At 49.8% G+C, this 12,940-nt stretch overlaps 1 protein-coding gene across 2 annotated transcripts in view; it reads right to left on the reverse strand.

Moving 5' to 3' along the window:
* Positions 1-12,940, reverse strand: part of EVL (Enah/Vasp-like) — a 161,827-nt gene that overhangs the window by 115,423 nt on the left and 33,464 nt on the right. The window contains exon 1 of one of the 2 annotated variants that reach the window (XM_082450305.1): positions 7,285-7,511. The exons of the other annotated variant lie outside the window; for it this stretch is intronic. Within the exon in view, the coding sequence (XP_082306431.1) occupies positions 7,285-7,307 (23 nt within the window). The 5' untranslated portion in view covers positions 7,308-7,511. Of the gene's footprint in view, positions 1-7,284; positions 7,512-12,940 lie in introns of those variants that run through there. 2 annotated transcript variants of the gene reach the window in all.

Raw genomic sequence — 12,940 nt, forward strand, 5'->3', positions numbered from 1 at the left:
CGCAGGAGGCGCCAGCTGAACTTGAAAGCACGTGTGACAGCGCCTTTCATTATCCAGGGCTCCTGACTTTCCCACGCTCCCGCATGGCCGTCATCTTGTTCTCTCTGAACCACATAAATTATTATTTGTATTTTCCAGGTGGGCCAACTACATCCCAGTGAAGTTAAGTGGCGTATCTAAAGTAACACAGTATCATTAGAACCTAGGGTTTTCAGGTTCCCAAGCTCAGGTTCTCCCCACAAACTCCAACCAGGGAGGTGTGTCATCAGTGGAGCCTTGAAAACAAATGGCCACGCCTGGACTCCACCTCCGAATACCTGGAGTCGGTAGGTTTGAGGTGCGACCTGGGCACCTGTGCCAGGTTTCAGTGCACCCTCCCAGCAGGGAGCCATCACGGGGGACCCCCAAGTCGAGGTCTTCCGTGGCTTCTCCTGAGGCCCGGCAGAGCTACCCCAGGATGTGCTACACCACGCCCACAGCAGCTCCTGCGGGTTGGAATGGTGCTCTCCACAGAGTTCCCACCCGTAATTCACTCTGCCTCCCCCAAAGGAGAGCTCACACACCGAACCGGTCCAGTGCAGCCCATGTCAGTTCAACAGGCATCTACTGCTCATGTCAGTCTCTGGAGATAAAGAGATATGACCCGGAGGAACACAGAACAATGAGTAACGGGCTGCGGACTAACCAGGGAGGCGCTGGGACAATGCTGACGCGTGAGGGTGGGCTCTGGCTATGTTATCACGATTAGCCAGAAAGCGGCAGAGTCCCAGTTATGTCAACTTCAGGGAACTTAATTAATCTCTCAGCCCAGTGAATCTGTGTGCCAACCAAGCCGAGATCCAGGCTCTCAGCTGATTAGTCACACCACAGTCAGTTCACTGTGTCATAAACATTTCAGCAGCAAACAGGATTACCTTCCACGGACTGATTGCTGGCATTCTGAGTCTGAATGCCAAGGAAACAGGGAGATCAGAGGTGCTCCCCATCCTTAAGAGTGTGTCAGGTCTCCTTCCTGGCTCCTATGTAATTTCTAATCCAGGATGAGGGTCTGAATTAAATGCTCTGCTGCTTAAGGTAAATTAAAGGAATTAATTTATTGAGTATCTACTAAGTGCCAGGAACCCTGCCAGATGCTTTATATAAGTAATCTCATTTAATCAACACAGTAGCTCTGGGAAGTAGGTAATACTCCCATCTTACAGACAGGCAGACTAAACCACGAAGAACTTAGGTAACTTGTGCGAAGTAACAAGCCAGCACTGCAAAACACGCGTTTCCCACGAATACTACACATTCCCTAAAGGTGAAAAATGTCTACCTCTGCAAAACAGTGACCTTCAGGGCAGAGAGAAGTGACCCTCATGAGGAAAAGACAACCAGGTTGGGTTACCCTGAAAAGAGTGAGAAAAGGTCCCTTCTCCTCAGGTTTTACCGGCCAAAATATGGCTAAGAGCACACAGCCCCTGGCTCCCAGCTCCCGGGCCTCAGCTCCTGCACTGCTGCCAACAGCCCTTCCCTTTATTCTCACCCACCCAAACCCTATGCTTCTCTAAGACTCGCTCCAAGAGACGGCCCGGCCCGCCCCACAAGTCTCCCTAACTTCCACAACAGCAAAACCAGACCCTCCTCCCTGTCCAGGCACCTTATCTGGAGCCCTATGGAACTTCTCCTGGTTTTCCCTGTGTTCCTTTTGTCTTTGGCCACCCCCACGCCATGCTTTTGGTGTTGGCTCAGCACCTTCTCGGGACAGTAATTCCCTGAGGGCAGGACCAAGGATGGCACATATTTGCATTTTCTACTGATGTTCAGGAAGTGGTTTGTTGGATGAACGGCTATCCTAATAGCAAAAAGGCCCTCCCCCCTCCAAAAGGACACACCTACACAGTTGGGAGACTCTTCTGCAACCACCCTAAGTAACTAGCAAAGAGTTACACAGACCCAAGCTGGTGTCCTATTCCGGGGCTTATTCCTCTAGGTAATGAGTTCAGTTAAAATTCTTTCCTCTTAGTTCAGTTTTGCTTTGTTGTTTTCTATATAAGAGACCAGAATGCTAAGCAAAGAGAAATGGGAGATGGAAACAAAAATTGTTTTATAAAGCAGCACCTGAACCGGTTAACTATTAACTGATTCCAAAATATAAAATGCAAACATTTATAGCGAAGTTTTATAATTTATACACTTCTTTCCTATATGTTACCTCAAAGTAGCCCTTTTCCTCTAAGTGAGGTAAAGAGAGAGAAAGTGACTTCTGCAAGGTCCCAGCTTTTAAATTTACATTGTATGAACGGCAGGGGAGTCTGGTTCCACAACACTGCTTTGCTTTGAGTGAAACTCAACAACTGTAACACTTACTTAATAATGGAGAACAGACTGGTATTTTAAAATATATCTGCGTTGCCATCCTACAGCTAAATTATCTGTTTCGCAAAATAACTTTTGCTTGTGGCTAGACAAACACTCGGCGAAACTGTCAAGTCAACGAAACTTGTCTGTCCTTCCCTCTCTGCTGCTCTACTTTTCTCTCCCTCAACCCTCCACCCTCCGCCCGTGTACTCCAACCAGGTGCCCCTACCACCCCCTACTAAAGACCCGCGTGGCTGTGCATACTAATAGCCCTGGGGGACCGGACAGCGTGACTGTAAGCTCCCCACAGTTAGGGACTGTGGTTTTCTCAGTTAAAGTTATCCTAATGCCCACAGTATCAGCAGTGTAGACATTTAATAGTCAGACATTTACTAATCCCTCCCAGAGCTGACACTAGGCTAATAGCTGGTAGTGAGGTAAGATGACTAAGATATGCCTCCTGGCCTCCAAGAGCTCACGCTTTAGTAGGGTAGAAGGATGTGAAAGAAGCTGATTGTTACACAGTTGCACTGCAGTAAGCACTACTGATGCGTAGCCACATCACTAGGGGGCCGTGGGAGCTAGGAGGAGGGGTCAGTCTATTCTACCCTTGGGGGCAGAATATTCCTCTCCTATTCCCGGGCTTTTCCCACAGTCAGGGAGGTGAGCCAAGTGCCTGGAGCTACAACAGGCTCTGGGCCCAGAGGAGAGACTCAGAAAGGCTGTGCTGGCTGGAAGACACAAGGTCAATTCATAGGATGGCATTCTGGGCCCAGAGTATCAGAGAAAGAAGGACTGAACTGAAATTGACCAGATCCCCATAACTGCTGGGTGACTTCAGGGAAATTACCTCACCCCTTTGAGCCTCTGTTCTCATTTCCTTCACTCACTTAACATTATTTATGGAGTGGAGGTTTTGGGACAGTCCCATGTCTCTGAGCCTCTGTTTTCATTTTTATGTGGTTTAAAGTGACCAGGGGCAAAGCAGCTAGCAGTGTCTGGTACATAGTAGGTACTCAGTGATCAAGTTTCTGTACCTTCCCTTTCCCTGCCCAGCCCAGTTTCCATCTCCTGTTGATCTGAGATTTATTTCATCACCACAGTGTGAAAGTCACTGTACCTAAATATCTGTTTCTTCAAGGGATTACAGGACCCTGGGAAACGAGAGGGACTAAGCTGGCTTGGGCTCTGGACCCTCGAACGGGGTGGTGGCGCTCTCCTGGTTTGCGAACTTCAGGTCTTCCCTGATGCCGCTCATTTTAACTCGTTTCAATACTCCAGGGAAAGGGCGAGAAAAGTGCTAACACTTCCCAAGACTAGACATAAATTTAAATTAATAAAGAGCCAGTTTGACTTCGAATCCAATCCTTCCATAATAATGTTTTACTTAAAAGTAAAATAAAACAAAACAGACCCAAAGTAGTAACTTCCCATTTTTATGTGATGGACACATTCCAATTGTGGATTTTAAATCCTGGAATTGGTATGCCACATTCCTTCTGGAAATAAATCAGAATAAGTGGCAGGAATTCTGAGAAACAGCGGTTTCTGATTTGGGTTCCATTCTCACTTGAGGGATTATGAAGCCGAAAATCACATTTCAAACTCTTTATTCCAGGGTCGGTAAGGGGATGCAGTCTTTATTCTGGGTCTAGAGGTGGAAGAAAAACTAGACAGTATTCCACAAAGCTGTCTCCAGCAGGGCTCAGAGGACAGCCTCTGTGGTGTGCAGTAACAGGTAAATGTTGACTTAAACTATCAGTTCAGCACACATCTCGCCTAAGAAGTTTTGTTTTTTTTTTTTAAAGCAAAAACACAAATGCAGCGTGTCTCCTAGCACAGCCAGCTAGAACAGCTGGCCTGGTGTTAGGACAACACAGTCTTGCAATCAGTGGAAGGCAGAAACCCCCTAACCAGCTGGAAAATGCTGGCCCGGCCTCTCAAGCTCTCGGGACTCTGCAGCTCTCTAGGCTCGGGCCCCGGGCCCCCGCGAGTCATGACCATCAGCAGCCCATTCTAGAGTGACAGCATCACGGAGATTCCTTATGAAATGTGGTCGGAGTTCTCTGGCACTCCTGCAACGGGGGTGTGCTGAGGACACTTCACATTTTTCTCAGGAGGTCAGATGTCAGCTTTTCGACATGCTCTTCTGGACCAGCACACTCAGAGGGCACCATGGCACCATCCCAGGCCTGCGCCGAGCTAAGCCAGAGAGCTTGCTTGCTTTTTCTTCCTTATTAAGTCCTCGTGAAAATGAACTGCGTCCGCCACTTACTAAGGCCTTACTGTGTGTCAAGCGGTTTTAGGCACTAAGGAAACAAAAGTTAAAAACAGACAGGATTGACAGACCACATTGGAACTCAGAGTCCAATAGGGAGTAACGGCAGGTAAACGTGTCTGTCAATCAGACTTCCTTTTAAAATGAACGTGGCCCTTGCGCTCTTGGAGTTGGGTGTGTGTACGGAGGGCTGTGTCCACAGATAACCTGATGGAGACCCCCAGGGTCCTCTCCTCCCTTTATTCTCATGTGGAAAGAGTGTTATAATTTATAAAGTAAGTTTATGTTATCTCATTTAATTCTAACAGTGTTATAGACTTTCTTGGCAAGAACAACTATCCCCATTTTCAGCTGAGAAAATTGAGACTTAAGAACAATGAATAGGCTGGCCAAGCCCACAAAGGAGCACATGGCAGAACGAGGCTTATAAAGCAAGTTCCCTGGTTCTCGTCCCAGTGTCCCTTCCACCGCCGCCCCAGGAGCGTGCCCCCCTCACACCTCCACCCCCGCCTTGGCCCACCTGCCCATACCTGAACTGCTGCTTCTGGCTCCTCCCTGTACCTCCCTCCTTGCCTCTGCCTCAGACTTCCCACCTCAACGACAACAACGACAACGTCTGCTTTCCCCAAGCCAATGGTTCTCAAAGTCTGGTCCCCAGAACTGCAGCATCAGAAAACCTGGGAGCTTATCGGACACACAGATCCTGAAGCCCCATCCCAGACCTGCTAGATCTGAAACTCTGGGGGTGGGTTTTCATGAGCCCTCCAGGTGATTCTGCTGCGTGCTGTAGCTTGAGGACCAACCTGACCTAAACTAAAAAGCTAAGCTCCTCTCGAGCGCCGTGTTGCCCCACCACAATCCCCTGGCCCCCATGCGCATAAGCCCCATGACTAAAGAAGAAAGCCACCTGTCTGGCCCCGTGCAGCCGTCATAAAATGCAATCATACTCAGCAAAATTCTTCAGGGCCAGCTTAGGCAGAAACTTGAAGGGTAACAGACTTCCCCTTTCTGCTCTACTTTCCCACTTTCTCAGCTCAGCAGAGCAGTGGCCTTTAACTCAACCCCCTTCCACCTCATCAGACCCAGCTCTTGGCTCCTGAACTAGGAGCCGCCACGGTGGGAGTGGGTTTGTTGATACGCATCCCTCCCCACTGACTACAAAATGCAACGAAAGGCTCCAAGCTTGTTCAAGGCAGAAGCCAAGACTTACTCCATCTCAAACGAATGCTAGCAATAAAATATGAGCCTCACCACTGTACTACTTTCTACGATTTACAAAGCTCTTCCGTAACTCTCACAAGGATCAGGAAAGCCAATTTTGAAACTCGGATTAGAACCCAGGACTTACGATTCATTCCCTAAGGACCTATCTACTGTTACATGCCAGGCATTAAATAAATTCTTGTTAGTTATCTAATGGAGCTATCATAAAACTGTAAGTTCTGGTCACGGTGTCACCCCATGTCATCAGAGCATGTTGCCACGTGGAAAGAATGTTCTTTTCACAAACCCAGTCCATTAGAAATAATGCAGAGGCACGCTCTTAAACAAAGGATAACTTCCTGGATCCAAAGCCCCAAGTTTATAGAAAGGGAGGGAACAACCTCCGTAGCCCTGCTTTTCTTTGTGGAAAGCTGATAATGCTCTCATCCTCTCCCTTGATTTTGATCAAAAGGTCTCTAGTTTCCTCTTACAAGTAATGAAAGGTGGTTAATTCTATTACCATTTTAATGTCTACTGCAGCAACATTTGGAGGGAATGAAAAAGGCCTGTGGAGGTTCCCACACAATCACTTATTCGCCCATCAATATGGTATTTACGTTCAGTTCTAAAATACACAGAAATTCCATCTGAGAAATGAGAAGCTGTCAGAGGTTTGAAACAGACACACTGTCTTCCGTATGCTCCGAAGAGGGGGAGACCTGAACAAGAATGAGCCGGCAACCCTCCCATCCCACCTCCTTTATTTTCATTTCTTAGAGACTATCTCTTCTGGAGCACCTCTCCCCACATTCATACCCAGGGAGGAGAGATGGAGGAAAGAGAAGGCGTAAGATTCACAAAAGACTCTAATCTGGAGCATTAATAATTACAGCAGCGGAAAAGCTGACGAAAGCAAAGAAGGACCCTGTTAACAAAACATCATGAGGGTACTTCCCAGAAAACTGCCCAGCCGCGAGATCACTATTCACAACGAGCAAAATCAGAGCCAAGATCAAATCTTGACTAAGCAGACAGACTTGCAGGATTTTCGCCTTCACCGCTACAATTAGCGTTTTTTAAAAGAGCAGTCAGGCTCCATGAGTTTGACAAAGGAAGAAAAACAAAAGGCAGCAAGAGACTCCTTCTGGATAAGCAGTCCCTATTCTGTATTCATACCTCTACACCAGCAACAGCACAGCTCAGATGAGGCACAAGGTGGGGTCCTCGGCACATTCACACACCATCAAACCAATTACCCACGCTGCATCTGTCCTGCAGTAAACAGCCTGGACCGGTAACCACCTCCGCGCCTCCCACCCCCGTGACCGGGAGAAACCCCGCCACAGAAAAGAACCCTTCTTTTGTGAGAACCAGCCAGAGCCTAAGCTGTCATTACACAGCAAAAACCTAGCGAGAACAAAAACCCAGCGGCAGACTGATGTAGAAAACCCAGAACATACCTGAATTCTTCAAATGCAAACATGACCTAGTCAGAGACAATCTCCTTATATTGCCTGGTAGCCTTCCTGGTTCGGAGGACAACCATTTAGTCAGTCATATGGTGCAAAGTGCAGAAGAAAGAGGCGGGGTCTGCACCCCCCAACCCCCCATATTCTGAAGTAGAAGGCTTTCTGCAGACGGGCCTGCAGCCTCCAGCTCAGCCAGCTGCTGACGAGCAGCAGCTAGAGGACCACGTGATCATTCCAGCGAGTCTGATTAACGCAGCGAATGCCGAGGCTGCACGCTGGGAGCTGGGTCAGTCCCGGGCAAGAAGTGGAACCCCAGGCACGCCTGGGATCCTGGGGAAATCACACAACACACGCCCCCACCGAACCACACGGGGGATGGGGTGGGGGGCAAGAGCGTAAAGGCACGCGAGCGCAATCTGTTCCCCCGCGCTCTGCCGGGTCACCTCACCCCCCGGCGGCCACCGCTGTGCTCAGGGTCAGGTACTATGATCGCCGTGGGCAGTGAACGCAGAGGAGACCGACGCTGGGCTGCGTGTTACCGGAAATTCTTCAGAATTCTGTGTTTTACCCTTCCACTATCAAACATTATTTTAGCACAAATGCACAAGCTGCTCTGGAATGACAGAATTCACGTTTCATGCCCAGCACTTTACCACGAACAACATCACCTTGTAGGTCAACCAGGATGCGTGACCTCATTTATCTGATTATTCATTTATTGAGTATCTAATATGTACCGGGCTCCAATTCCTTGAAGTACAAAAACTGCTGTAACAATTTCAGAACAGAAGTTAAGAAAAAGGAAACGAGACGTCAGCCAAAAGAAGAGGAATGTTTGCCCATTTGTAAAGCCCGAGCTGGCGAGATTTGGCAAGGGCGCTGAGGCTGTGCTCTGAAACTTGCCATTAAGGAGAGCTGTCAGCATCTGGATCGCAAATCTTTCTAAAATAAGGGAGGCGGATCTCAAATAAAAACCCGTGAGTCACTCTTGACTTTTCCTCTCTCCCTCACGCCGGTCACTACCTCTGATTCTAGCTCAGGAAGGTTTCTTTGAATCTGACCCTTCCCCACTCCCAGACCCACTGCCTCAGCTCTCGCCTCCAGCACTTCCCTCTTAGTCTCTCGTATTAGTAACTGGTCTTCCTTGCTCCGTCCCTTCTCTAACAATCTGCCAGAACAATTTTTCTTAGTCTGATTTTGATGTCTGCCTATTTTAACCCTTAGTTCCTCGGTGGTCACGGGATTAAGTAAAAACGTCTCAGTGCAACACACAAAGTCTTATGTCTCCAACTTTCTTCCATTAAAACTTTTCACAAACCCCAAAATACAGCTAGACACTCCCAGTTCCCAAAATAAGCCAGGCCCTCTGTCCTCTGGTCCCCAGGCCAAGCAGCCCAGATTATTTCTTGCTCCCCACATGGCCTGCACCCTCCCACATGGCCCACGTTGTTCCCGCGCTGCTCCTTCCCCAGGAGCCTGAACCACCCCCAGGACTGTCAGCTGCTCTCTCTGCTGTCAGCTGAGCTGCCTTACGGCGTCCTGCCCACCCCACATCTCTGAGGCCCTTGAGGGGGGTCTGTGTGAGGTTAATCTCCGTATTCCCAGGGCCCGGCAGAGAGCCTGACAGGGAGGGGTTACTCAGGAGAGGTTTGCTGGGCGAACCTCCTCAGCTTTCTATCAGGGCGAAAAGCAAGCTAGGGCGTGTGTGTATTCACACAAAGGTGCTCCTCGTTAAAGAAATGAAGTGATGACGGCCAACTGAGGCGACTGACTGGTGAGCAGGATACTCTGGGGAATTCTCTGCCCCTCAAGCCACACAGCAATCGTCAACTAAGCCGACCCAGATGCCTTCCACAGTATTCCTGACAGCCTCTGCCCAGACCCTCCTGTGATGGCAGCTTCTTGGCAGCGCTGTGATAGATCAGAAAACGCAGGAGAGGCAGAGTCACTAAATAACCCAAGTTTAAGTCCCAGATCTGCCACTTTACTAACTCTGTGATCACTGGCAGCCTGAGACTCCCTGTATGTAAAACCGGAAGAATGCGGATCCTGCCCGGGCCTCTGTCACAGGATGGGGGCAAGGACCCAACACGGCAGGACTTGTGGAAGTTCTTTACAGGCACGTAAAGCAACAGAGATGTTCTTCGTCGTCTTCATTGCCTCACAAGGTGGTCTCTCGCTGACGGGGCTGACAGCTGGATGGCTCTTCTTCACGTGAGGCCACCCTGTCACTGAAGTCCTGTCTCTTCACTAGGAGCGCATTTAATTTTTTTTCCCCAGGGGGAAGAGGGGCAAGGTATTTCTGTCCTGTGATTCTCAGGACAGGAATATAAGATAAATGGATATGTAGATAAAATCACTGTCCTAAGTCCTTAAAAAAAAAAAAGCAGTAGAGTTTACCCAAGTCTTAGGAAGAACAATTTACCCATACCAAATAAAATGATATGATGTTTTAATTTATTAAACTACCTGGTTAGAGTCACAGATGGATAGGGGTAGGAGCAAGCTTCTCGAGGGAAAGGAGACACCAGACCGAGCAACCACTGCCCATCCTTCCCACCCTTGAGGGCGGGGTAGGAAACAGCAGACACCCCACAGTGACTTGACGGATCTGTTGGTTGGTCAAAAGGTCAAAACCTACATTCCTGGTACTCTTTGCAAGGTATGGGGGGAGCAGCAGGGGCTTTAACTCCCAGAGACTTGGCATGGTGGGAACTGCCAGATGTGCTCTACCATGGCCACCAGGAAGGTCCAGCGTGGTGATGAGGCCTGGTGGGTTACAGAACCTTTGGACTTCACGCCTGGTTTCCACCGGTGACTCAAGAATCTCCTCTTGGAGAGCTGGTTATACCTTTCAGGGCAATTCTTTTAAGGTCCTAGTAGAGTTGATAGAAATGGTGAAAGATCACCAAATCCTAGCACCAAGTGTATTTGAGACATAATTTTATGAGATTCCCCAATTTACTAATAAGAGAACAGAGGCCACAGCGGTTAAGTAACTTGCCCAAGATCATATTGCTATGAAGTGGCAGAGCAATGACTTGCCCCCGGGGTAGGTTTATTTATTTATTTATTTATTTGGTTGTGCTGGGTCTTAGTCGCGGCATGAGGGATTTTTAGTTGTGGCATGCATGCAGGATCTAGTTCCCCGACCAGGGATCAAACCCAGGTCCCCTGCCGGGGGAGCGTGGAGTCTTAACCACGGGACCACCAGGGAAGTCCCTCCTGCACCTGGGTAGGTTTAATGCCAACGTTTTTAACCCCTGTGCCCGCTTGGGGTCCCAACACCACAGATCCAACTGCCTCAGGCTACCTCCCTAAGAGGACTTCTTCCACAGACTGTCAGGCAGCCGTGGCCCTGAGACAGGGCTGGGACATGGCAAACCTTTGAAGTTCCTTCATCCAGCTGGCCCTGGCTAATCCCCACATCTCACAGCCAGACAAGAGACTGCTAAGGGCTGAAAAAGTGGTTCAGCTGCCCCAGGAAGTAGGAAAACCTGAGTTGACATGGCCTTCGGGCCAGACTGGGAAGGAGTGTGCTTCAAAGTCTGGGCAATCGCACCTGACCACTCGATAACTGATGACACCAAAGTGTCAGGAACAGGGACTCCTGACCACTCCACTCCTCTCCAAATGGCACTTCTGTGACCACACAATGCTTTAAAAAAGTTATCCCAGGCCATCCACCAGACTCAAGGCTCAGACAAAGCACGCTCCTACTCTGGGACTTATGTTCCCTTTGTAACACGAAGGAATAACCAGACAGTAATTTTTTAGGCTTTTGTTTTTTTAAATGCCACTTACTTGGAACATGAAACTGATATGAACGCAAACCTGATAAAAATGGAAGAGCCCCAGACTACCTGCTCCCGGGCCTTCCCCTCCCTCCACCAGGGTCAGGCCCAGAGTCAGCCTGGAAACACCAGGCCTAGATGACCTGGCAGCCCCATCAGCGCTGACCTTTTGGGGGCTCTCCGAGCTACACGTCATCATGCTCACCCTTGTCACTCTGGACTCACTTCCTCTTCCCGGTCTCATCCTATGAACAGAAGCCTCCTGACTGGGCCCGGCTGTGCCATCAGCGCACTGACCTGCTGCCTGTACTGGCCGTGCGGGCTGCCAGAGGCTTCCGCAGAGAAACAGGCGTGGGGAAAATGGAGCAGAAGCACGGTGGGTGACAGGAGGCGTCCCCAGGCCTGGGACAATCTCGGAAAGCCACATGAGAAGGATGTTTGAAACTGGTGTCCTTAGCTTAACGTGCACACGTTCAGCTTGCCAGCAACATGGCTTTCCACGTGAAATGGTCAATTTCCCGAGAAAGTGAAGTTAGGATTTAATTCTTGGCACTGAATCCTCATCATAGCTCCTTTAGAGACCGACAATCTATGAGTTTCAGGCCCTGAGGTCCCATGGGTTTGAGGCATCACAACCAATGTTTCCTCTGCCACTTTTTTAGGTTGTTAGGTTTCTAGGTTTGCACAGCCACGATGTATGTGCAACGAAACACAGACTGGGCACCTGAGCAGAGACTAGCGTTCCCATCACGTGAGCAGGAGCGCTCTGACACGCACGGGCCGGTACACTCGCGGCTGCGCTGCGTACAGACCAAGCAGGAGGGAACAGAAAGGGAAACGAGCTACAGACAAGACTGAAAATCCGACTCCGTCCTCACGGCCTGGCCGCAGATGTTCCACTGAGCAGGGGGACGGGCACAACAAGAGACGCTCGAGAGTGTGCTCAGTGGCCTTCCTGGTCTCACCCCAGCTCCTGCCCACCCTGCCGTCTGACCCCTTCCTGCACAGTCACCCACCCCAGCACCGCCCAGTGAAAACGCACAACTCCTCCTCCCCGTCTGCAGAATGGAGTCTCGGCACCCCAGCCGGGCCTTCCCTCCTCCACCCACCTCCCACCCTGCCAACCCGGGACCCGGACGCAGGGGTCTCCCCGCCTCCTCTCCACAGAGGCTATGGACAGTGGGGTTCTGAGCCCAGTTCTACTACTACCTGCCTGAGAAGCCTTGGGAAAACTCTCTCCCGTCTAAGCCTCAGTCTCTAATCTGAGAACGGGGATGACAGCGTGTGTGCGGGACGCTGGGGAGAGGAAGTGCCGGCACACGTTAACCGCACGCCATGGTAGCTAATATTACTGCATGCTGCAAAATCCCATCGAGCCCCCTCCTGACCAAAGCCAGCCTACAATAAGCTCTAAAACTCAGCAATTCCTATGATAATCAACAGCTATTTTTAAAAAAATTTCACATACTGTACAAAAGTCTTGTACTGAGGAGTAATCTCTGTCCATCACATGTCTTAGGCCTCTGACCAGGTGAGAGTCACTGGGGACAGGGGCTAAGGGGGCTGGTGACAGGAGACCTGAGGAGTTTAGCTCCTCACAACCTCCGTCAGAAATGTATGGACAGGGACTTCCCTGGTGGTCCAGTGCTTCAGACTCCGCGCTCCCAATGCAGACGGCCCAGGTTCGATCCCTGGTCGGGGAACTAGATCCCGCACGCCGCAACTAAAGACCCCGCACGCCACAACTAAGACCCGGTGTGGCCAAATAAATAAATATTAAAAAAAGAGAAATGCACAGACATTCCAGGTGAAACGACATGCTTGCGATGCAAATACAGCTTCAAGAGAAATCC

This window comes from Balaenoptera physalus (genome assembly GCF_965194825.1).
Source record: "Balaenoptera physalus genome assembly, chromosome: 2".
Taxonomy (NCBI): domain Eukaryota; kingdom Metazoa; phylum Chordata; class Mammalia; order Artiodactyla; family Balaenopteridae; genus Balaenoptera; species Balaenoptera physalus.